Source organism: Gossypium arboreum, chromosome 5 (assembly GCF_025698485.1).
Source record: "Gossypium arboreum isolate Shixiya-1 chromosome 5, ASM2569848v2, whole genome shotgun sequence".
NCBI classification, from domain to species: domain Eukaryota; kingdom Viridiplantae; phylum Streptophyta; class Magnoliopsida; order Malvales; family Malvaceae; genus Gossypium; species Gossypium arboreum.
Genome location: NC_069074.1, coordinates 33,382,582 through 33,409,269, shown reverse-complemented (window position 1 = coordinate 33,409,269; position 26,688 = coordinate 33,382,582). Strand labels below are relative to the sequence as shown.

The 26,688-nt window shown below is 34.0% G+C and overlaps 3 protein-coding genes across 3 annotated transcripts; 1 reads left to right on the top strand and 2 right to left on the bottom strand.

Moving 5' to 3' along the window:
• Positions 1–3,169: 3,169 nt before the first annotated feature.
• On the bottom strand, positions 3,170–4,574 carry LOC108451342 (protein MAIN-LIKE 2-like). The gene is made up of 6 exons (XM_053027527.1): positions 4,541–4,574; positions 4,000–4,411; positions 3,706–3,876; positions 3,533–3,614; positions 3,365–3,443; positions 3,170–3,258 (listed from the first exon to the last, which is right to left on the bottom strand). Exons 1-6 carry the CDS (start codon positions 4,572–4,574, stop codon positions 3,170–3,172), a joined length of 867 nt encoding a protein of 288 aa, XP_052883487.1.
• Positions 4,575–19,084: 14,510 nt separating this feature from the next.
• Positions 19,085–22,429, top strand: LOC108453053 (rust resistance kinase Lr10-like). Its single transcript, XM_017750944.2, has 3 exons — positions 19,085–20,001; positions 20,786–20,812; positions 20,912–22,429. Exons 1-3 carry the CDS (start codon positions 19,287–19,289, stop codon positions 22,003–22,005), a joined length of 1,836 nt encoding a protein of 611 aa, XP_017606433.1. The 5' UTR covers positions 19,085–19,286; the 3' UTR covers positions 22,006–22,429.
• Positions 22,430–24,080: 1,651 nt separating this feature from the next.
• LOC108451341 (rust resistance kinase Lr10-like) lies at positions 24,081–25,958 on the bottom strand. The gene is made up of 2 exons (XM_053028767.1): positions 25,337–25,958; positions 24,081–25,237 (listed from the first exon to the last, which is right to left on the bottom strand). The coding sequence occupies exons 1-2, from the start codon at positions 25,377–25,379 to the stop codon at positions 24,144–24,146; spliced, it is 1,137 nt and encodes a 378-aa protein (XP_052884727.1). The 5' UTR covers positions 25,380–25,958; the 3' UTR covers positions 24,081–24,143.
• Between the last annotated feature and the right edge of the window lie 730 nt (positions 25,959–26,688).

Sequence of the window (26,688 nt, the reverse complement as noted above, 5' to 3'; positions counted from 1 at the left end):
TGATGTGGTGGGCGATGATGGTTACGATAGTAATGATCTTTGTGATCAAGAGCTCGATGGTGATAGCGATCTCGATGTGGACGATGTCCCTAATGATATTGATGATGAAAACGTGAATGACAATGAAAACATTAATGCGTCTTCGGTCGGGAACCAGATAGGACGTATTGTAATACAAAATAATCTTGGGCCACACATGTCGCTCATAGACCCCGATACAGCGTATGTAGCTGAGTTCCCAGAGTACCCTGAAATACTTCCTGCTCACTGATTGGCCGTAAATTTCGATCCTGAGGAGTTGTTCGTCGGCCAGAGATTCGAAAGTGAAGAAGGATGCATATTTTCTATTAAGCGATATAGCATGAATATATCAGTGGATTACAAAGTTGCAATGTCTAAACCGACATTATATATTGGGGAGTGTTAGAAGTTGGCGGAAGGCTGCAATTGGCGGGTACAAGCTGCATTTATTCAAAATTCTCAGATGTGGGAGATACGTAAATTTGTTGGGTCTCACACATGCACATCAACACGTATGAAAGAAGATCATTGAAAACTTCATTCTAAAACTATCTGTACGTTTATCATGCCAATGGTGAAGGACATGTCGACCATTAAAGTTTCAGTACTGATTACCAAAATGCAGGCACAATTTCAGTATCGAGTATCATATCGAAAGGCATAGATAGCTAAACAGATGGCAATGGAGCAATTGTATGGGGATTTCGATGCGTCGTATAACGAGCTACAGCGATGGATAGTCGCTATAAGAGAGTACGTACCGGGGACTGTCGTTGAGTTATAGATACGACCTTATTACGGCCCGAATGACCAACTACAGATGGGGAAAGAATTTTTCATCGGATGTTCTGGACGTTTGATCCATGTGTGCGCACATTTGCCCACTGCAAGCCATTTGTGCAAGTGGATGAGACCTGGTTATATGGAAAACATACACAGATCTTACTTCTTGCAGTTGCTCAAGACGGCAACAGGAACGTACTCCCGATAGCATTTGCCATCGCAGATAAGGAGAACATAGAATCATGAGAATTCTTTCTTACCAACCCGTGGAGGTATGTTATTAGCAACGATAATATTTACATTATCTCTAATAAAGGGAAATGATTAATTGTCGCTATTAGGCGTTTCGGTGTATCATGAAGATCCGTTTACTGCATCCAACACATCGTGACTAACTTCCATCGAGATTGTAAGAATACAGACTGGAAGAGGCAAGTTGTGAAAATAGGTAAATGATTACCTTATCATTTCAATATAAGTTTTAATGTTTTAGGGCAATACTATAACTTATCTTTTCTTAATACATATACAGTGTACGAGCTAGAGCTACACATTTTTCGCTAAATAATACTTGACTTGAGAGTGACATGGAGGGTCAAACGAACACATCTTTCTAACAGTGGTTAGGTACTATAGAGCTGTGGCAATGGGCTCAAAATTTTGACGAGAACTTTCGTTCTTGTCAAATGACCACATACTTAGTGGAGGGGATCAACACTGTGTTGTTAAAAACACGACATCTTTCGATTTCATCTGTCTTCTCGACTACATTCTACAGGTTGGCTACCTTGATGCCAAGAATGGGTTAGCAACAAGTCAATAGATGGAGACGGGACACGTCTTTGTGGAAGATGTCAGGGATGCAATGGTTGCAAACTGTCGGATGGCGAGGTCAATGAATGTAGAAATATATTCACAACGCCTTGAAATGTTTCAAGTTATGGAGACCATTGGTTGTCGACCGGTATACCACCTAGGTCCTATGGAGTTGATCTCCGAAATAGATGGTGCGATTGTAGCAAATTCCAAACACTTCATTATTCGTGTGCGCATGTCATGGCAGCATGTGCTAAAGTGAACCTTAATGTTGAAAAATTTATCGATGATGTGTACACACTCGAGCGCACGTTACGTGTCTGGGAAAATGAGTTCCTCGTCTTGCCTGACCTGTCTACGTGGGAGGTGCCTCCGACGACTTTCGAGCTTGGCCCAGACAGAGGGCTACCCAGGAATCCGAGAAGTCGTCCACAATCAACTAGAATCCGTAATGAAATGGACGTTAGGGAGAAATCCGATGGTACGCGTTGTGGATTATGCAGGTTAGCTGGTCATAATCGGAATAAATGCCCGCAGCGAAACTATCATGTTAGACAATCGTCAAGATCAGGTAGGAATTGAGCTTATGCTTTGTAATGTATTTAATTTATATAAAAAATTATATTGCAAAGTTTGTTCCAATTAGATTAATGTTGTAATGTATTTAATTAATGTTCTAATTAGATTAATGTATTTAATTAGATTAATGTTGTAATGTATTTAAAGTTTGTTCCAATTTATATTACAAGACTAAGTTTATTACAAGTTTTAGTGTTTTAATGTTCAAAATGTCCAAATTAATCTAATTTATGTTATGGTCAAATTTTTATTCAACTTTTCAAAGTTTCAATTAATCTAATTGAAGATATACAAAAAAAAGGAACCTTTTTAATATCAAAACCCAAGAAACCTCTAAAATTTATGGTTCAAGGGTGTGGTCCTAGGGGTATATTTCTACGGAGGTCGACGTTCACGTTGTGGGTGATTACAACGATCAACATCCCCTTCAGTCGTAGGTGAGGGTGTCTGATACATGGAAGAAAAATCATATGACTCGAATAGTATCAATGAACTTGAGCCGGGAGGAGTGCCATGCTGCGGTGGATACAACCCAAGAGGAGTGGAGTATTGCGGTGGATACGGGCTGAGGGTAGTGCTATATTGAGGTGGATACGGGCCGGGAGAAGTGTTATGCTGTGGTGGATATAACCCAAAGATATCAAATCCGTAATGGTATTCGTCCCCTAATGAACCCGAGAAATAGTCATTGCCTGGCAAATCTGGATGATTTATGTGAATGTGATCACTTAGACTCGGCCTCCCACTGTGGCTCAGGCTCCAGCTCTGGCTCGGGCTTGAGATCTGGTTGTGGATCGGGCTCTATATCGACCACTGGCTCTTATGCCCCAGGTCGCTGTACATGCGGAGGACTACAGTCGACTACCTACCAAGTCAATATGGCTTTCCCATACTAGAGCACCATTGTATGTACTCTAACGATGGTTGCAAATCGGAAGACATGTCCATCTGAGGTCTTCGACCCATCCGATTATCCTACAACACAACAAATTTCCAGTGCACAACCCCCCAATGCATTCCATGTTTCCTTCTCTTGTTGATGCCGTGAACCTTCCCCACCTGCATTGGCGGATCCAAGATATACTGGATGCAACCAAACTGTCGTAGTACTCAATCCTCGTGGTACTATTCGACTACATTGAAACTGATAATTGTGCGTTAGTACACCACAATTGAGAATGAACGTAGCCAGACGAGGGTATAATAGCTGCAATTTCTGGTCTACGATATGACATCCATATAAACTGCACGATTAATATCATGGTTAAAATTTAACACGGTTCGCATAAGATATACAAAGTAATTACATGTCATGAATATTTGAATAGCTTGCCCTTTTCCCGGCATATTGTTCAATCATCAAACGATATATCGGGACAGTGTACGACCTCCCGATACCCAGATAAATACTCCATCTACGAAAATAATTTTCAAGTAAATATAGTATCGTTAGAATAGTATTATTATAAAGAAATTGTCAATTAATAACAAGTTAAATTTTATTACCTGTTAACTAGTGGAAATACGTATAGTTGGTGACTAACTGATGCCAAGAATGGCATCCGATAAAGAGCCCATGACTGCAACAATAAAAGGCATCCGCCTATGTCTAAGGCATCAGGCTTTGTCGTCCGACAAAGCTCACGATACAATATAGCCAGAATTGCGAAACCCCAACTATACGAGCAAACATTACGCAAATCAGCTAATAGAGGTAAATACTAGAGATGAACCTTGTTGTTTGTTCGCATTGAGCATCAGTACACCCCCTATAATATGCATAATGTACGCTCGAGCTACTCTTCTTCAGTGGCATTAACTGATAAATGCTCAAAATTAGCTTTTAGCCATGTAAATTTCAACTCCGAAAAATTGGACTCATCATCGCCAGGCGAGGCTCCTAGTAGGCTATAACAAAGTGCAGCCGACTCAGCTATCGCACTTACGCCCGTTATGACATTCCCATCGATTGGGAGCCCAAAGTGCAATGCAACATCCTCCAGAGTGACAGTGCACTCCCCACACAGCAAATGAAAAGTGTGGGTATCCGGGCGCCAACGCTCGACCAATGCGGATATTAAATTGTACTGCAAATCGAGCGTCCGGGTCAATGCTGCTGACCCGAATCCAACTAGCTCCAAGTAGGGCTTCAGTCGTGCATCCGGAAAATATCCTAAACCATTCACCCAGCCCCTTAATTCGCGGTACGAGTCTTGACATTGTTAAATTACAGAAAATAGTTATAATAACATAATTTATTTCCTTAATTTACATAGATCTTTTTTAATGGAACCCGTGATTAACAAATAACAACATATTATCATATTATTAAGCGTGTCACATATGTGAGGATCTTTCTTAATTAATGAAGCCATTGCGATGCTTGCAATTTCAAAATAAATTTTGGTTATTAATTTTAATGTTTGATAGATTTTAAATATTTATCGAATAACAAAATTTTATATATTTCTTCTAATTACAAAAAAATACCAAAGCAGTTTTTTTGACAACATATTTTTGCTATACTACATTAAAAAATAAATATATTCAACTTAAATAAAAATATTTTTTATTATTTTAAAATGATGATAACTAAAATATTTTGGTTTAAAATATAATATATTATATATACCCAAAGATGTAGTTTAATATATTTTAAATTAATTTTATTTAATCATACTAATGTGAGTGATGCAATAATAATTAAATAACATGATAAGTTGTTCAATATTATTTTAAAATATATTATAATATGTAATTAAATTCTTTGGGAAATAAAAAGATGGGAAAATAAGGAGGGTTATGTTGCAATATTCTTTTTTTTGTTCGGTGATTTTGGCCATTTGTTGGTAAATTTTATTTTCTTATTTTATTTTTAATATATATTATTTTCAGTATTTTATTTTTTATATTATTTTAGTACATAATATTTCAAATGTATTATTTAAGTGTTTTTATATTAATTTAATAAATAACCTCGATTTTGACACTTTATTGGTAGTTTTATTTTCGGATTTTATTTTTTATATTATTTTAGTACATAATGTTTCAAATGTATTATTTTAGTGTTTTATAGTAATTTAGTAAATAACTCGATTTTGGCCCTTTGTTTGTATTTTTAAATTTTCAGATTTTATTTTTAAAATATATTATTTTCATATATTATTTTTATATTATTTTAGTAAAAAATTGCCAGCACCACTTTCCTCAAAAAGTCTTTTTCATCTTTTATTTCTTTTCATATTTTATTTTTCATTAAGATATTTTTAGTATTTTATTTTTTATACTATTTTTATAAAAGGTTTAAAACCCCATCACATAAAAAATAAAAAAATTAAAATAATCGAATATAACATGCCAAATAAATTTTATAAAAATATATCTAATCAACCTAAAACACACTTAACAAATAAATTACATAAAATAATAATAATAAAACATTCTTTGCACATAACATACATACGTCTTTTTACTTCAATAAAATTGAACATTAATTAGGAATGAATGAAAATATAAAACAAATACAAACATACCTTAATATTTTTTTTAACCAAATAACACCTTTCAAAAAATAAATTTAAAAATTAAATATGAATTAAATTAAAATCAACCAACAATAATAATAATAACACCTAAAATAAATAAATTATTTACTTAAATTAACATTAATTACTCAAATTTATAAAAAAAAAAATTACCTTTTTTTTTTCCTTCTTTTTCCTTCCCTCTTCTTCTCCTTCTCTTTCTCTTTTTCTTTTTTCTTCCCTCACTGATGCCGCCTCCTTCCTCTCCTTCTTCTTCTTTTCTTCTTTTCTTCTTCTCCTTCTTTTCTTCTTTCTTCTCTTCTTCTCCTTCTTTCTTCTTCCCGAAATGGACTTTGGGGACCATATATTATGGTCCCCCAAAGGAAAAATACAAAACCCCTGCATGAGGGGTCTAATCGGCGGTGGCGCCTCTACCAGAGGTACAATCGATGCCTCCTATGGTGCCTCCTCCACCCTTTTTTTTTTCAGATTTTTGTTTTTTTTCATTTTTTACTCTCTTTCTTTAACAGAAAAGTCAGAAAAAATGGCAGAAATGTGGCAGGCCAGGGTGGTCACGCCACTGCCATAGGCGGCACCACCCTGAGATGTACCATTTTGATATATAATTTTTAGGTTGTATTATTTAAGTATTATTTAATTTTTTTATCCTATTTTCATAAAAAAAAACCCTTCTTTTTACATAATTATATTACAAATAATGTTATGATTGTAATAAATCATTATATTTAATTATTTCCTTTTTTTCTACAATTTAACTAAACAAAAATGGTTAAGTTTACTTTTCTTTCTCTTATTAATTTTAACAATTTAAAAATGTAATCATTTACTTTCCATTTTTTGAATTTCAAATTATTCAAATTTCTAATCAATACGAATAAGTAATTTGATTTTTAAGCTTGAGTCGAGTTAAATTTTACAACTTGAATAATTTGAATAATAAACCGATGTAAATATTTCTTAGGTCCCCGACAGTTTCAAAAATGTGCAAATTGGCCACTCTAAAAAATTACAAAAATTCAAAATATTATTCAAAATTAAAATATTTATAATTTTGTTCCAAAATTTTATAATATATATAAATTCAAAAATTAAAATTATTAAGAAATCTTAAAATGTATGTTTAAAAGAAGTTAAATTATAATTTTGAAAAAAAAGATACATTTGAGGTGTTAAACAAGTAAATTATCAAGTTTATCATATATTAATTATCTTGTTTTTTTCTCTTATTTTATTTTAAAAGAGTTTTCAAATATATATATAGTATTTGTATTCCTTCACTTGGAATTAAATGGTATTGTTAACAAGATTTCAATGTGACTAGTTTTTTTTTTTAATTTAACTCAAACATATTTATTCGATTTAACTTGAATTTCATTTCACTAGATTAAGGTCGAAAAAATTCAAATAAATATAGGATGATAAAATAAGACTCGTTAATAACTCAAAACATATTTATTCGATTTAACTTGAATTTCATTTCACTAGATTAAGGTCGAAAAAATTCAAATAAATATAGGATGATAAAATAAGACTCGTCAATAACTCAAAACATTTTTACTCGATTTAATTAAATACTTATACTATTAGTATTTTGGTGTGTTAAGCTTTTGCTCTATCTTATTTTGACATAACCAAAAAAAAAGCTGCAAATATTTTAAGAACAAGAAAACTAGACCTCGTTAGAGTCCTTAGTAAGAGTCATTATTGGGAATATTCACTTTCTTTATATGAGATAACTAATCAAAATCTTCTATTTACAGTTCATTTGATTAAATCACCATTTAAATAATAATATCACAGTGATAAAATAAAAGGCTTTAAAGGAAAAAAAAAAGCCCATAAAATATGGGCTCTTTCTAATTTATGGACCTAATAATTTAGCCATTGCAACCCATAGACAATTTTACGAAAAAATTATATAATAATTTATTTCGCCTTCAAACCATAAAAAATCATTTTAAATTTAATTGATTGGTTTTAATTAGTTTATTGTTCAGTTGAATAAATTATTAAAAAATTTAAAATTTTAAAAATATATATTAAAAATAGAGAAAATTTGTTCAATAACTTATTCAACTTGGTTAAAAGACTTAACTCTTTATTTCAAACTAGTACTTCAATTAGCTCTCAATCCAATTGACCGATCTAATTTTAAAAATTATGCTATTTATTGAGATTTTGTAATCGAATGTAAAAATCTTACTTATTTAATACTTGTCTTTTTATCAATGTTAATAAAATTGGGTTGATAGTCAAATCAATCAAACTATTAATTTACAAGTTAACCGATTGAACCTTATAAAATAAAAAGCTTTTAAAAAAATAACCCTTAAAATATAGATTCTTTCTAATTTATGAACATAATATTTTAGCTATTGCAGCTTGTAGTAGGGGTGAGCATTTGATCAAATCGAGTGAAAATTTTTTTAGTTAAGCAAGTTTAGAGTCTTATTTTATCATTTTAACCCAATTTGAATTTTTTTTTCAAATCGATTCGAGTGAAATGAAATTGAGTAAAGTCGAATTGAGTGAAATTATTCGAGTTAAATTTAAAAATTAAATATGTCAAATAAAAATATTGTTATACTATAACTAATTCCATGTTAGGGTACATAAATTTGAACTATATATATTTGAAAAAAATTCAAAGCAAAATAATAAAATAAAATAAAATATTTGAGTATGATACATTTAAATCATCAATTAGGTTCAAAATTATTATTTTAGAAAATTTTTAAATTTTTATTTATTTTAGAATTTTTTAAAATTTTATAAATATTTTGAATATTTGAAAATTATTTTAAATTTTTTTTGTAATTTTTGCTGTGAGAGAGACGAACTTGCTTATTTTCAAAGTTGACAGGGATCAAAAGGGTATCAACACCAATCTATTATTTGAATTATTTGAGTTATTCAAATTGTAAAATTCAACTCGACTCAAACTCGAAACTCAAATAACTTGATTCGGTTAACTCAAAATTCATTTTTTTAAAAAATTTTTCGAATCCAATCGAGTTTTAGATTTTTTAAAAAAATTTATAAATTTTTTGAATTTTTTAAAATTATTTTTTTTGTAATTTTTGTTGTGAGAGAGACGAATTTATTTATTTTCAAAGTTGATAGGAATTAAAAGGGTATTTACACCAATCTGTTATTTGAACTATTCGAGTTATTTGAATTGTGAAATTCAACTCTACTCAGACTCAAAACTCGAATAACTTGATTCGGTTAACTCAAAATTGAATTTCTTTTTTATTTTTTCGAATCGAATCGAGTTTTGCTCAACTCTAACTTATAGACACTTTTAAAAAATAAGCAAAAGAATTTACCCATTTCCTTTTCTCTTTTTTTTCTTTTAATTTTTAAATTTTTTTATCTAAATAAGATGAAAATAAATTAAAAAATGGGATAGGTTGTAAATTATTTATGAAAATGATATTTTTTTTATAATGAAATTGGGTGTGGTTATTGAGTTAAGCAGCATCACTCTCAAAACCACCCCATCATTTGATAATCATTTCAAATGGAAAACCAATTTTTTAAGTGATGTCACCACTTTATCAAGCAACACAAAAAAATATATAAATATTTTCTTTAAATACAAAACAAATATTGTACGAGTAAAAAATACTACTTTTTTAAAAATTATTTTTTTAAAGTGGTGCTAGTAATTAAAATTTTGGGCGTGTCCATGATATTCAGACCAAAACGTTTGAGTGGGCAAGGGTTTTATTCTGGGTTTATTTATGCTTCCAGTTCCTCTACTTTCTTAATTTTTAAAATTTATTGGTAAAATTAAAATTTATTTCTGTTGTTCCCCAAAATGGTCAAGCAGGCCAATGATGTCCCGAACAAGGTGCATAAAGTGTAGGAGGTTGGGCTAAAGTGGGGAGCCGGAGCCTCCATAGCTTCTCAAATCAGGAGCAAGTACATGATAGCCATGGTTAGCCAAGAAAGTAATCTGGTGGCATCATGAATACCCTATTTCAGGGAAGCCTTGAAGCAATAGAACAAGTGGTCGTGTCCCTTGCTCTGCTCTATGCAGCCATATACCATTTGTTTTGATCCTTTGGTAACTCACCTCATTCATGGTCCCTCGCGTTTCTTTCACTCCTCAAGGGATAAGATAGAGCAGCTTGGTGTTCAGCAGAAACCAATCCAATTGATTTGCTCCTATGAATATAATAGATGAGAGAGAAAGTTGGGAGAGTTTGAAGTTTGAATTGAGAAAAAAAATAAATTTTAAAAATTAAGAAAGTAAAGGGATTGAAAGCAGAAAGAAACCCAAATAAAAACCCTTTCCCCACTCAAACGTTTTGGTCTGAACATTCATTGATAAGCCCAAAATTTTAATTACACTCACTCCGGCATTACTTTAATTTTTTCTACTTCCTATATTTTTTAAATTCACTTGGAATGATTGTCATATGATAACAGTGGTAGAGAAACCCAATTTTACTTTAAAATAAATAATTTATATTTATCTCACTTTTGTACTTAATTTTTAATTATTTAAATAAAAATCCTTTATTTTTGTTTGGGAAGGAGGTTAAAAATAATAACTTTTGGCGACTAAGAGTTGCCTCTAAAAATATTTTTGGGACAAAAAATATTTTTGAGATAAAATATTGTTAAATAAAATATTTTAAGCCTTTCAAAAGTGATTTTGAGACAAAAAAATTAACTAAAATTAGAAGCAAAATTTTAATTTCTATACAAAAATATTATTTTACGAAAAAAATATTTTAGAAAAATAATACTAAATTAAGATATAGTAAAATCTAGCAGGAAAGTTATAATGTGATGGTGAAATACGAAGAATCACATCGAAATATATACACCAAAATCATCATTCCTATGTCATGTTGCAATATTCCATGAGTACTTGATTTATTTTTCCATCCTTTGAAAGAGTAAGGAAAATACTTAAAACGTAAATTATAATTGGAACATAAAATGTATTTCTATGAATAAATATAAAAATATATTTTAAGATAAATTATTGTATACTTTGGGCATTTTACAAGGAAAATCTCTTTTTTTTTCTAAAATTACGGAAATAGGCCGACTTTTTAATTATTTACCGGATTAGGCTGTTTTCTTCTAAATCGCATCCACGTCAGCGCGACTTAATTGTCCACGTCAGCAGAAATCGTGTCCTTGAGGGCGCGCTTTGCTGACATGGACAAAACGCTTCCCCGGGGGAGCGTTTTTGCCCCTTTTTTCAATTAGTTATTTTAGGGTTTATAGTTAGTGGTTTAGGGTTTATGGTTAGTGGTTTATGATTTTAGGGTTAATTCATAAAATTAACTATTAATTTAAATACTAAATGTTAAATTAGATTTTAGGGTTTATGGTTAGTTAATTAAATTAGGGTTATTCGATTAAATGAGCGTTAATTGATTAATTTAGGGTTAATTGATACATAATGGTTTACATATACTATTTTAATATTAGAAAAATAATTCGATTACTTCAGCGTTTCGATTAGTCATTTGATTAAATGAACGTTAATTGATTAATTTAGGGTTAATTTAGGTTAATTGAGTAGACGTTTCTGAACAAATAGTGTCAAAAACGCTTCAAGTAAGATGCACTGTCAGCAAAATTTTAGAAAAAAGCTCCCACGTGGACGCCCTTTTGCTACAATAGTTCGTAGAAAAATAATCTTGAGTAGACGTTTCTGAACAAATAGTGTCAAAAACGCTTCAAGCAGTATGCACTGTCAGTAAAATTTAGGAAAAAAGCTCCCACGTGGACGCGCTTTTGCTACAGTAGTTAGTAGAAAAATAATTCTGAGTAGACGTTTCTGAACAAATAGTGTCAAAAACACATCAAGCAGGATGCACTGCCAGCAAAATTTCAGAAAAAAGCTACCATGTAGACGCACTTTTGCTACAGTAGTTCATAGAAAAATAATTCTGAGTAGACGTTTCTGAACAAATAGTGTCAAAAACGCTTCAAGCAGGATGCACTGTCAGCAAAATTTCGGAAAAAGATCCCACGTGGACGCGCTTTTGCTACAGTAGTTAGTAGAAAAATAATTTTGAGTAGACGTTTTTGAACAAATAGTGTTAAAAACACTTCAAGCAGGATGCACCGTCAGCAAAATTTTAGAAAAAAGCTCCTACATGGACGCACTTTTGCTACAGTAGTTCGTAGAAAAATAATTCTGAGTAGACGTTTCTGAACAAATAGTGTCAAAACGCTTCAAGGGATGCACCGTCGAGAAAATTTCGAAAAAAGCTCCCACGTGGGCGCGCTTTTGCTATGATGTTCAGAGAAAAATAATTACGAGTAGACGTTTCGAACAAATAGTGTCAAAACGCTTCAAGCGGGATGCAATCACGAGAAAATTTCGAAAAAATCTCCCACATGGACGCTTTTGCTACATGAGTTCGTGAAAAATAATTACGAGTAGACGTTTCGAACAAATAGTGTCAAAAACACTTCAAAATTTGGATGCACTTGTCAAAAAAATTTCGAAAAAAGCTCCCACGTGGACGCTTTTTACTCTGAGGTTTGTAGAAAAACTGAGGCTATAAATGAGCCAAATTTTATTCTCAGGTTGTATAACTTACAGCAAAAAAAATTGAGAGACAAAGAAGAATAGAAATCTAAGATGAGTGAACGTATTAGTGCTGTTATTTACTATGATGGTAAGGTCTGTAACACCAAGAACGGTGTTGTTTTTTTATCGGAGAACATAGCGAGACTGGTTTTTAACCAGAACATAGATTTGACAGAACTTCGTAAAAGAATTAGGCGCAAAATCTTTGGAACGACGCCAATGAAAGTTTTGTGTATTAAGTATCAATTTTGTGCTTCTGTTGATCCGGTGACATACGACTCATTCGACATCAAAGGTGCTCGGAGCTTGGAGGCAATAGTGTAGACTCATCTTGATATTGGATCACCCTATCTTGAGTTATATGTACAATTTTCATCGCCAAATGATGCATTTAAAACTTCAACATTTACTACTGGTGAAGAGGAATACATGACCCCTGCTTGGCACTCCGTTAGTGGGTGGCAAAAGACGGAAGCGCCCGTATTTGGTAGCAGTATGGAACACCTGACCCCCGCACGACACTCCGTTAGTGGATGGGACATGCACCTCAGTGGGTTGATGTTTGATGCTGGAAATACGTATTGGGGAATGACATCAACTTCAAGTGGTTGGCAATCCACATTTGATTGGAGACGTTATGAAACGTCCACAAAGAGGGATGATGTACTCCCCACAACGTCTACCGGTGAGGGGACCTAGTACGTTGCACATAATGATCGGTCAGATGATGAGTTCGATACGAATCCACCTCGAGAGGCTGGCTCCGATGGTGCAAAAATTACATTATTTTCTGAACCAGAGACTGTTCCAACCATACATGAAGATGTCGAAGGGGGTTCAGATGATGAAGAAGAAGATGCGCGATTCAAGGCGTACTCGCCTCCAGCCCACATGCATAATGTCGATTTATCTCAAGATGATGCGTTGGAGTTTCCAGATCTACCACATAAAAGGCGTGATCGTACAAGTTCCTCATTGGATTCGGGTGAATTGGAAGCTGGTAAAGAGTTTCCAAATAAAGATAGTTTTATTGGTATATTAAAACAACATAGCATCACGAACGGGGTTAACTACAATGTGATCAAGTCTAAACCCGATAAGTTTGAGGCCAAGTGTGCAGTGAAAGATGGTACATGTTCATGGAAAATCATGGCTTCATGGAGGAAAAGGACAGAATTGTGGGAGATAAAAAAGTACAAAGGTCCACATACATGTGCTGCCGGTATAATACCACTAACTGTTTAGGGTTTTTTAATAGTACTATTATTGTGTACTGTTGATATTTTTAACCTACTTCGTTGACAGGTGTTTCTGGAGATCATCCCAAGATGAATTCAGAAATGATAGCTACCTTAATACTACCGACAGTGAAGGCGGATCCTAGAACTACAGTGCCTGTCATAATTGCCAATATTCGTAGTTAGTTGAGGTACACACCCTCTTACCGCAAGGCTTGGGTAGCTAAGCAGAAGGCATTAGAAAAGCTATATGGTGGGTGGGACGCTTCATATAACGAACTCAAACAGTGGTGTCAGGTGCTGGAGAGATATGTCTCAGGTTGGATAACAGACCTTCAAACCAAACCTGCGTATTACAACAACCGATTGCTCCGTGGATGCCAAGTATTTAAGCGTCTATTTTGGAGCTTTAAGCAATGCCGAGATGCATTTCCATATTGTAAGCCGTTGGTACAAATTGACGGTACCTTTATGTACGGTAGATATACCCATCGGCTATTGCTAGCTGTGGCACACGATGACAGTGGGAGAATCCTTCCAATTGCATTTGCAATAACACTAGGGGAGTCAGCTGATGACTGGGATTTCTTTCTTTCTAGGCTAAGGAGGCATGTTTGCCCCTAACTTAATATCTGTGTCATATCAGATCGGGGCACAGGAATACTAGCCGCAATTGCGCGATAGGGAAGCATGTGGTATCACACACCATCGGTATTGCCTAAGGTACGTTACGTCCAACTACCACGGGCAATTTCATTCTACAACTGAAAAACGACAAGTAACCAACATGGGTATGTAATATCTATTAATATAATTTCGTTTGTAATACTGAATTTATTTTAACTGGAAATGTGGTATGTAATTTTCGCTATCAACTTATATTGGTAGGGTCTGAGATAAGTAAGGATCATTTCCATGAAATGTTGGCGATTCTGCATTCGGATAACGAAGAAGGAGCAAACTACCTGTGTAATATACCTTTCGAACAGTAGAGACAAGCATACGACGGCGACCTACGATATGGTCATATGACCTCAAACCTGGTTGAATGTATAAATTCTGTTCTGAAAGGAACACGCTATTTACCAATAACATCAGTTGTTCGAGAGATATATTTTCGTTTAGCGGCACTATTCCCGAAACAGCAAGTTATGCAGGCCAAATCCAAGGAGGACATGTATGGTGCGCAAAGGTATTGCAAGAAATTAACAAGGCGAAGGCGCGGGCGAACACCATGCACACAGTGTGTCACGATCGAGACAATCTATGGTTTTGTATGACAGAGTTTCACAGACCGCAGGAAGGTATTATTGGCGGGCAATATCGTGTACACTTGAGAAATAGAACTTGCGACTGTGGGAGGTTTGACGCACTTCGTTATCCATGCAGTCATGTAATTGCAGCTTGTCAAAATTTGCGTATAGATCCTATGAGATACGTCGACAAAATGTACAGAATACAAACCATGTACAACGTGTGGAGACATGTATTCCCACCTGTCCCAGATGAACGTAAGTGGCCGCCTGTATTGCTTGCTCCGTTGAAGCTGTTACCGAATAGAGAATTGCGTCGCAAACCAAAGGGTCAACCTTGCTCGACTAGAATACGTACCGATATGGATATCCAAGAAACAGCCAATCAACAGAAATTATGCGGATACTGTAGGAACCCAGGACATACAAGTAGATCATGTCCTAATCGAAATAGTTAATAGTTGTCATAAAAAATTATGTTTTATTATTTATATTTTATTAAATGAAATGTATCAAACTTTTACTTTTATTTTACAAGGTTGCCCCTAAAGTTTTACTTTTATTCAATTTAGTTTTTATTGGAATATATCAAACTTTTATTCTATCAAACGAAACAATACCTTCTATTTTAATAAAAATATAGTAATTTATTTTATTTTACGTAATAACTATGTCGATCAAATACAAGTAAGACATCGAGACATGACCGAGACGTAATTAATTAGCTCAAAGATTACCCTTAATTTTTGTTGGAATACATGTATTGATGGATTATAGTTATTAGTTATATATTTAGAATTTTTATGAATATTTTATAATATTTATGATTTTTTAAAATTTTGAAAAAATTATTTTATTAATTTTATTAATTTTGTATAATTATATATATATTTTAATTATCTATAAAATGACGAATTCATCAAATTGATAAATATGTAAACCTTCAAGGTTAGCATTTATGAATGATAAAAAATTTATCATCCTCCTTTTCTTCACAAATATGATGTTTATCATTCAATCGAGTATTTTTGTTTGATTTTATTGAGATAAAAAATAGGGTTAATGTAGGGTTGGTGAGAGAGGTCAAATGAGGTAAATATAGAAACAGTTTTTTAAGACATATATAATCAAATAAAGAAAATATAAATAAAAATAAAAATTAAACAATATAAAAAGTTTGTACAATTGGGTTTTTAAGACATATAATTTACAATTGCCTTATTCAAAAGAAATTTTATTTTATTCAAATTAAACAATATAAAAAGTTTGTACACATATATTAAAAAAATTCAATGTCCGTGGCGGTCAGAATCAGTGCCACACAGGGGTCGTCGACGGGTCCGTGTTGGATTCCTCCTTGGTTCGGCTTCTGGCGGCGGTTGTGGTTCATCCGGCAGGGGATCTGGTTGTGAGTGTTGAGAGCTTGACCCACCTTGATAGAATAATGACTGCGGTGGTGTTTGCATCACCCATGGAGGAGGTGTTTGAACCCCGTAAGGTGATGGGGATTGGTAGAAAGAAGAGCCCCCCGATGGCGTCTCCTGCGATCTCTCATGCGACGACGACCTATAGATTGGCGGTTGACCCGATGTAATCGGGAACGGAGATGAACCGAGCCATGGATTCCAACCTGCCATAGGACTAGGAAAAGGAAACATAAAAGGGTTAGGATACATATAAGGGATAGGATACGTACCTGACATAGGACTAGGAAAAGGCTATGATGTGGGTGTCGTCTGTTGAACTGTTGGGCTTGGTGATTGTGGCGGCGCTGTTGATGGGCTTGCTGATTGTATGGGTGCTGTTGATGGGCCAGCTGATTGTGTGGGCGCTGTTGATGGGCCTGCATCGTCGTCCCCTTTTTCTTGGATTTGAAGGGCCCCGTCGTTCCCTTTGAACACGAATTTGTCGTCGCCTCTCCTTTTCCGACAATAAATATGGCTTGCCATGGATCCTAAACCATGGCATGTATTCTGGTACGCGTGTTAACTCTAGAACGATAATCGGTTCCCGAGTAGGTATATAATCATACCGATTTTCCCACATTTCGATATAGCCTGACCAGTATCTTGGCCAATCCATATTCAATAGCCGTAAGTCGACTTTATGCTCTTCACCAAACACTTCGGGTGCCACGGGAATCGGTTGTCGAAATCTAAATTGTCGCAATACTCTGTCTGATTGGTGCATCTCGACCGTAGTATAGTTCACCAATGGGACTTTCACATGCCAAGTGTTCGGATTTTGAACGTATTCATCTGGAATTACTGCTCGAATTGCTGGATCGTCGTATGGTGTCCATTCAAACTATATGAACATGATAAAAATATTACTTATATACATAATACTAAATACTAAATACTAAATATGAAACGACTATTTTATTAATTATATATAATTTATTTAATACTTACTTGTGTATCCAATGGTTGGTCTAATAGAAACCGTATATCTTCGAGAGAGTTGTGTATTCCGACATAACTCGCCGAACGGTTCCACCTAATTAAATAATTTTTTAGCATACAATAATTATATACTAAATCTACGTAATAATGGTAAAATATAATATAAAATTTACCTCGTTATTAGTGGAAATGTATATGAATGGTCAACTCGATGACGTAAAAATGGAAAGTGAAACCGTGCCCATGATTGCAGTAGTGATAGACAACCTCCTATTTTGACTTTGTTCGGTAGCATCGCACCGCACATTTCCTTGTACAACTTTGCCAACACGGCAGACCCCCAACTCAATTCGCTGGCTGCTCTAAAATCTACGAGTTTCAACAACCTTCTCAGATGTACAAGGTTTCGTGACAAGTCCGGCATCAGATAACCTCCAATAATCTCGAGAATGTATGCTCGAGCATATCGAATTCTTTTGAGTTCTGTTGAATCATTATCCAGCTCCGGGAATGTGTCTCGTAACCAGCCCATCTGGATCCGACCTCCGTTAATATAATCCGGTTAGCACCCAAAAGCTCGTAGCATACGACACTCCAATCACTAGATATGCGGATCCGGTGACTGCGTACCCATCCACCGGCAATCCCAATTGCAAATGTACGTCTTGCAGAGTGATAGTACATTCTCCGCATGGAAGATGAAAAGTATGCGTCTCGAGTCTCCACCTCTCTATCAACGCACTGATTAGTTTCGGGTCCAAGTTGCACCCTCGGCCTATCGTGGCCACGTGCCAGAATCCCGCTTCCCGCAAGTAATTCTCGATCAAGGGCAATGGAGGATTAGGCATATTACAAATGTAACATTCTAACACCTGATCTACAGACTATTATAAAAAATTATAAAACAAAAATTAATTAAAATTGCATAAATTAATTAATGCAAACATCATAATTGAAAATTAAATTAAAAAAATTAAATTTGCATAAATGAAAATTAAATTTGCATAAATAAATTAAAGTATCACTTACCATTTTCATTTGCTCAACGGAGATGTGCTTATTATCAAGACGGATTAGTTTTCTGGCCATTGCTAGCACGATGGTATTTTTTTAATTTAAAAAAATTAAATTCAAAAAAATTTTAAACAGAGAAATTTGGTAAAATTTTGATGGAATTGTAAGAAAGTTGCACTAAAAATTGATAGATTTTTTAAGGGAATATTGAAAGAAAATCGAGATTAAACAAAGAATTGTGTGAAAAATAAAGGAGGGGATTGAAATTTTGAGAGAATTAGAGAATTTGAGAGTGATTTGTGTGAAAAAATGAATTAGGGGGGCCATTTTATAGTTTTTTTTTTTCTGACTGTTGGAAGCCAATTGTCAAATTTTTGACCGTTGAACGGGCAAAAACGCTCCCGAGAAGCGTTTTGTCCACGTCGACAAAGCGCGCCCTCAAGGACGCGATTGCCGACGTGGACAAAACGCTTCCCTAGGAGAGCGTTTTGCTGATGTGAACAATTAAGTCGCGCTGACGTGGATGCGATTTCAGGAAAAACGGTCTAATCCGGTAAATAATTAAAAAGGCGGCCTATTTCTGTAATTTTAGAAAAAAAAGGGATTTTCCTTGTAAAATGCCCGTATACTTTGGAAATTTACATATTTAAATTTGATATTTCAAATTAAAGAAATCAGGTTAGATAAGTAATCATTTTTAAAATTAAATCTACATTTTCATATTCATTTTAAGAGTATTTATTATTTATTACTTATATTTTGATTAGTTTTAAATGAATTTAGCTTTGAATAAAAAAATTGTTTTAAATTTAAATTGAAACTAAAAACCCAAGCACTTAAACTTTGTTGTATTTACCACCGCGAAGACGACTTTTTTTTTTTTTTTCTAAAATGAAAAAGCAGCTTAAATAAATAAAATAACAAAAAAAAAAAAAGAAGTTGACTTGGAAACTTCATCAGTCGTCGTCTGCCGGCTGGCTCGGTCCAAACATAAAATCAGAAGACGACTTGTTCAGCCTCCGAACATACCATCCATTCCTCAGATTACCCAAAGAAAAGAAATGGTGATTATTCTCTTCCACTTCTTCTTGCTATACACTGCTGCAGCAGTTGGTCTTTCTCCGCCCCCAACATATCCAAATGGTTGCCAGCCGACGAGGTGCAAACGCGGCGCCCCCTCCGTGCGGTTCCCCTTCCAATTGAAAGGCCGGCAACATGAAAACTGTGGCTCACCAGGGTTTAACCTGTCCTGCAACAACAAGAACCAGACGGTGCTGGAGCTGCCCAAATCGGTGAAGTTGTTGGTGAAGCGTATAGATTATGTAAAGCAAATGATTCAAGTGTATGCTGAAGATGGTTGCGTCCAAAATCAGCTCCCAAATCTCACAATGTCTTTGTCTCCTTTCAATCTCTTATCGGACAGTTATTATTACAGCGAACTGGGAAACTTTACTTTGTTCGAATGTTCCGATGAGGACCAATCCGACTACAGTAATTATAACAGCATCAGTTGCTTAAGTAGTAAGCCTGGGTTTTACGTTAAATACACGGATTCTGATTATGCAAGCACCGATCTGTTACATTGCCGGAAGACTATAGATCTCAAAGAAGTTCCCTACGCGCTGTTATCATCAGGTTGGACTGGGAGCAACAATTTTTACTTTAATTGGAGCAGACCGTCGTGCGGTTACTGCGAAGCACGCCACCAAGGATGTCGACGCAATGATACCAATCCCTCCGGCTTCGAATGCTTTGTCATCCCTATCAAACATATGGGTATGTTTCTTCTGATTTTCTATGCTATTAATCTTAACGGTAGAAGTAAATTCGGTAGAGGTCTGTATTAAAAATAAGTAATTACGTAAAAATAAATATAAAAAAATGCTAAATTTAAATTTATTTATTTCATTTACTATTCAATAGTTGATATGTTAAAAATGAATTAAAATAGATGGTTTAACACAATAAATTAATAAAAATAAGGTTACTAAATTCTTAATTATTAAAACAAAAAGACTAGTTCCTTAATTTACCTATTTTAAAATAAGTTTTATTTTTGAAAAGAAAGTTTCAATAATATCCACTTATATTCTGGAAGAGACGAATACCTGCTTTTGTTGACTTTTGACTTAGGCTGAGACTGTGATATTGTTAAGTTGTTGTGGGCCGGATCAAATATTTTATTATTAAAATAATATAATATTTTCTATTTTTAAAAATAATAGTTAATATTTATCAATTTAATTAAATAATAACGTTATGTTAATTAAATTTTTTTTAAAAAATTCAACTGTACAAATGAATGTTTGATAAATTCAAATATAACGAGTAAAGTAAGATAATGAAAATTATTTGATACCATTTTGGCTATTTTCAATAAATAAAAAAGTAAAATACTCATAAATTTTCAAAAGAAAATAATATAATTAATTATTTAGTGAAAAAAGATATTTAGCCTTAAATCCAACTTCTAAGTTTACTCATGAGCTGCCTTTTACATTAATCTTAATCAGAAGCAAAGCATGGTGCTGATAAAGTTTAAAAATGGTGATGTGTGCAGGTACAAGAACGAAGCTGATGATTTCAGGTACATTTGTGTAATCTAATGAGAAAATTAATGGAAAGTAATGATGATGAAACATATATCTGACAAGGATGGATCCCTGTGGGTGTTATTTGGATGCAGGTATAAGCATCGGTTCCTTTTTTCTTGCACTCGGCCTTTCTGTTGTTCTATATGTGCACCATTTGCATAAAAAAGAGAAGGACGCTCAGCGCAAAATCGAACAGTTTTTGGAAGATTACAAAGCTCTCAAGCCCTCTCGATATTCCTATGCTGATATCAAGAGGATCACCTTTGATTTCAAGGAAAAGCTGGGACAAGGTGGCTATGGAACTGTTTTCAAAGGTACACTTTCCAACGATGTTTCCGTTGCCGTCAAGCTTCTTAACAATTTCAAAGGAAATGGGGAAGAGTTCATCAACGAAGTCAGCTCCATGGGTCGAATCCACCATGTCAATGTCACTCGTCTCGTCGGCTTTTGCGCCGACGGGTATAATCGAGCCTTGGTTTACGAGTACCTACCCAATGAGTCATTAGAGAAGTTCATATTCGGAGACAAAGGTGAGAATCATTTCCTGGGCTGGGAAAAGCTTCACGAAATTGCTCTAGGCATTGCCAAAGGCATTGAGTACTTGCACCAAGGTTGTGAGCAAAGAATCCTCCATTTCGACATCAAACCTCACAATATCTTGTTGGACCAGCACTTCAATCCGAAAATCTCCGATTTCGGGTTAGCCAAGCTCTGTTCTAAAGAGCAGAGTGCGGTATCAATGACAGCAGCAAGGGGAACCATGGGCTACATTGCACCTGAAGTGCTGTCTAGGAACTTTGGGAACGTATCCTACAAATCAGATGTTTATAGTTTTGGAATGATGCTGCTGGAAATGGTGGGAGGACGCAGAAATATCGATGTCAAAGTGGAACATATGAGCCAAGTCTACTTCCCAGAATGGGTTTACAATCGTTTGGACAAAGGTGAAGCGTTGGGAATGAGCATTGAGAATGAAGAACATGATAAGATAGCAAAGAAGCTTACAATTGTTGGACTTTGGTGCATCCAATGGTATCCGGTGGATCGTCCATCGATGAAATCGGTGGTTCAAATGTTGGAAGGAGAGGTTGAGCATCTCACGGTACCGCCAAATCCTTTTGCCTCTAAAGATGAAATGAGGGCTAAACTGCCCATTAACAGAGAGCTTCCCACTATTTCTGAATAATTAAGAGTATATATCTAAGCAATATCCGATCTGCAACGATTGGTATACATCTCATATTAGATTTGCTCCATCCCTGAGCTGAATGCATTAATATATAACAAACTAATCTTTAACGTGGGTATAGTAAATGGTTCCATAATAATCGTAAAAGGGATGGATATAATAATTTTATTCACCACTACAAGTGGAAGATTGAAGATATTATGAGATGGATAATATGATTGATACTGAAATTTAAATAAATAGTTTCATCTTATGTTCCAACTTTCAATTATTGTGTATTTATGGTATGCTTGTATGATTTGCTTAATTTTACACATATATCTATACAAATGAAATATTTGTTTGTACATATTTTGTAAATTGATAAATTTTATTTGCAACAAATGAATATATATTCGATTTTGATTTTATTGTGTTGAAACTAGTGTTAAATTATTCTTTTCTATATTATTAAATGAATTTTCTAGTGAAATTATTTATATTAGTATGATTGATTTACATGTATAGTAGACCAGAAGTTTACCAGTCTAGATATATTAATTAATTAGCATGATTGGTTAGACCATCCTGATTAATAATGATGCGACAAAATAAGAAATTATATGGACATCCATTAAAGAATTTAAAGATTCTTCATTTTCAAGCGTTGCTTGTTCTCAAAGAAGATGATTTATTAACAACCTCATTAACAAAAGTTAAGATTGAATCTCTTACATTTTTGAAAGAAATACGGGTCCATTTTTCCAACAAGTGGATATCTTTATATAATTTTGGTAAATGCATCGACAAGTTAATTACATGTGAGTTATCAACTCACAACTTGTAGTTTGTGAGATTACTTGTTTGTTTGAGAACAAAACTTTTAGATTATGTAATTGAGACGATTCTTACTAATACTGGTGAGTTTGTTTCTTAAACTTTTAATGATTATTGAACTGGTGTTTATACTTATAAAATGGTTTAGCAGAATCTATGAAGTAAAATGTAACATCCCCAAAACCTATTGGTTGAAAATAATAAGAGATATATTCTTAGCAAATAAGATATAAAGAAAGTAAATGATAAAGGATGTTAGAGAAAATGAAATAAGAAATATGTGTGAAATATTAATTTGAGCTAGGGGCTAAATCATAAAAATATGAAAAGTTATGTGGTCTAAGTGTAAATATTTAACATGTGATGGATTAAAGTATAAATATGAAAAAATTGAAGGATCAATAATGCAAATATCTTAAGGGTGGAAGAGTCTAGAAAATAAGGAAAATGGATGAATAAGGACTAAATTAAATACATGGAGAAATTTGATAGACTAAATCACCATTTTACCAAATTAAGTGAGGATGAGAATGGAATTTTTTTAAGGATTATTAAGGACAGAATGGTCAATTAAAATGAGAAAATTCTAGATTGTAATGATGAAATGGGAGATATTTTAATGATATTTTAAATTAATAATTAGATAAATACTATAATATTAATATTTTGTTATGAAAATGTTAGTATAAAAAAGAGAGGAAAGATGAAGAGAAATCATCATCCTTCCATGTTCCAACGTGAGTGAGAGAGGTAGAGAAGAAAATTTTGTTTTTATTACAATTTGGTCTTTCATCATAAAATCCCACTTTTTCTCCCAAATTTCCTGAAAATTTTTATAGTCACCCAAAGGGAGAAGTGAAGTAGAGACATTAGAGAGTAAGAATATCACCTTGGAAGAAAGAAATTGGAAGTGGAACTGGAGAAAGTTGTGGAAAAAGTGAGGAGATTAAAGAGACAATATAAGTACTTGATAATTTTAATTTATTTAATTTAGATCAAGAATAGAGTATGCTAAATTGGTTTAATTAATTGTGGATGTTCAAATATTATATATGAAATTAAATTAGTACAATGAAGTAGTAGAAAAGGACTAAATTGTAAATTAACATAAATAGGTTATGTGAATTTGAATGTTGAAAAGAGAATATAAATAACGTGTGATGAAATAGTGATGATATAAAAAGTGAATGAGTGGGAAAATTTTAAGTTACATTGAATTTTTTATAATAAGGACTAAATTCTAAAGTGTACCAAAGTTTATGTACTCTTAATTTTTTATAATATAAGAGATCGGATATTGGTTTGATATATACTCTTAATTATTCAGAAATATTTTGAAGCTCTCTGTTTATGGGCAGTTTAGCCCTCATTTCATCTTTAGAGGCAAAAGGATTTGGCGGTACTGTGAGATGCTCAACCTCTCCTTCCAACATTTGAACCACCGATTTCATTGATGGACGATCCACCGGATACCATTGGATGCTCCAAAGTCCAACAATTGTAAGCTTCTTTGCTATCTTATCATGCTCTTCGTTCTCAATGCTCATTCCCAACGCTTCACCTTTGTCCAAACGATTATAAACCCATTCTGGGAAGTAGACTTGGCTCATATGTTCCACTTTGACATCGATATTTTTGCGTCCTCCCACCATTTCCAGCAGCATCATTCCAAAACTATAAACATCTGATTTGTAGGATACGTTCCCAAAGTTCCTAGACAGCACTTCAGGTGCAATGTAGCCCATGGTTCCCCTTGCTGCTGTCATTGATACCGCACTCTGCTCTTTAGAACATAGCTTGGCTAACCCGAAATCGGAGATTTTCGGATTGAAGTGCTGGTCCAACAAGATATTGTGAGGTTTGATGTCGAAATGGAGGATTCTTTGCTCACAGCCTTGGTGCAAGTACTCAATGCCTTTGGCAATGCCTAGAGCAATTTCGTGAAGCTTTTCCCAGCCCAGGAAATGATTCTCACCTTTGTCTCCGAATATGAACTTCTCTAATGACTCATTGGGTAAGTTCTCGTAAACCAAGGCTCGATTATACCCGTCGGCGCAAAAGCCGACGAGACGAGTGACATTGACATGGTGGATTCGACCCATGGAGCTGACTTCGTTGATGAACTCTTCCCCATTTCCTTTGAAATTGTTAAGAAGCTTAACGGCAACGGAAACATCGTTGGAAAGTGTACCTTTGAAAACAGTTCCATAGCCACCTTGTCCCAGCTTTTCCTTGAAATCAAAGGTGATCCTCTTGATATCAGCATAGGAATATCGAGAGGGCTTGAGAGCTTTGTAATCTTCCAAAAACTGTTCGATTTTGCGCTGAGCGTCTTTCTCTTTTTTATGCAAATGGTGCATATATAGAACAACAGAAAGGCTGAGTGCAAGAAAAAAGGAACCGATACTTATACCTGCATTCAAATAACACCCACAGGGATCCATCCTTGTCAGATATATGTTTCATCATCATTACTTTCCATTAATTTTCCCATTAGATTACCCAAATGTACCTGAAATCATCAGCTTCGTTCTTGCACCTGCACACATCACCATTTTTAAACTTTATCAGCAGCATGCTTTGCTTCTGATTAAAACAACACTTCCTAGGAAAGCTTTAATTTGGTTAAACAAGCTTTTAATTTGGTTGAACAAGCTGTTATCATTACTGTAGTCGGATTGGTCCTCATCGGAACATTCGAACAAAGTAAAGTTTCCCAGTTCGCTGTAATAATAACTGTCCGATAAGAGATTGAAAGGAGACAAAGACATTGTGAGATTTGGGAGCTGATTTTGGACGCAACCATCTTCAGCATACACTTGAATCATTTGCTTTACATAATCTATACGCTTCACCAACAACTTCACCGATTAGGGCAGCTCCAGCACCGTCTGGTTCTTGTTGTTGCAGGACAGGTTAAACCCTGGTGAGCCACAGCTTTCATGTTGCCGGCCTTTTAATTGGAAGGGGAACCGCACGGAGGGGGCGCCGCGTTTGCAGCTCATCGGCTGGCAACCATCTAGATAAGTTGAGGGTGGAGCAAGACCAACTGCTGCAGCACTGTATATCAAGAAGAAGTGAAAGATAATAATCACCATTTTAATACTTCTTTTTTGTGTGTAAACTGAGCAATTTTGGAGATTGAACAATTAGTGGCCTTTTATTTTAATGTCAATCCATCACGGTGGGGACTGGGGAGACGACCGAAGTTTCCAAGTCAACTTTTGTTCCTATTTATTTTATTTTTAAATAATATTTTTAAGATAATATTCTCATCTCAAATGCTCAAATTAGTGAAAGCAATCTAAGATTAAGTATATAAAGTAAGAACATGTGCCATTTTCTCTTTGGTATCTTTTGTTCTATATTTTATTATATATTTTTTTCTCAAGGAAAAAAAATAATATAATTAAGAAATAGAACAATTTCTCATAAAAATACTATCAGACTTATAATATCGAAAACGATATTTTACAATACATAATTATCATGAATAAGTTTAATTTAATTTTTTTACAACACGTTTAGATAATACATAATTACCAGCCGTTTAAGTTTAGTTTAATCTTTTTCATAAAATTAATTAGGTTATTCTTTATTACCAATAAAAGGAAGTCCAAGAAAGTGAGTCATTTTTCTCCATGGATAAACTTCTTGTTTACTACAAAGTTCATTGAAGGTTCCTTTTTCCTTTTCAGTCGACTATACCTCACAAGTGTTTTACGTGTAATTTTGACTTTGAACTTTTGATCCATTTAAAGAGAAAAAAATAACACGCTTTTCTTTTTATACCAACTATACTCTAATGTAATAAATCAATGTTTTGATTTTTTACTTTAAAATTTTATTAAATATATACAGAAT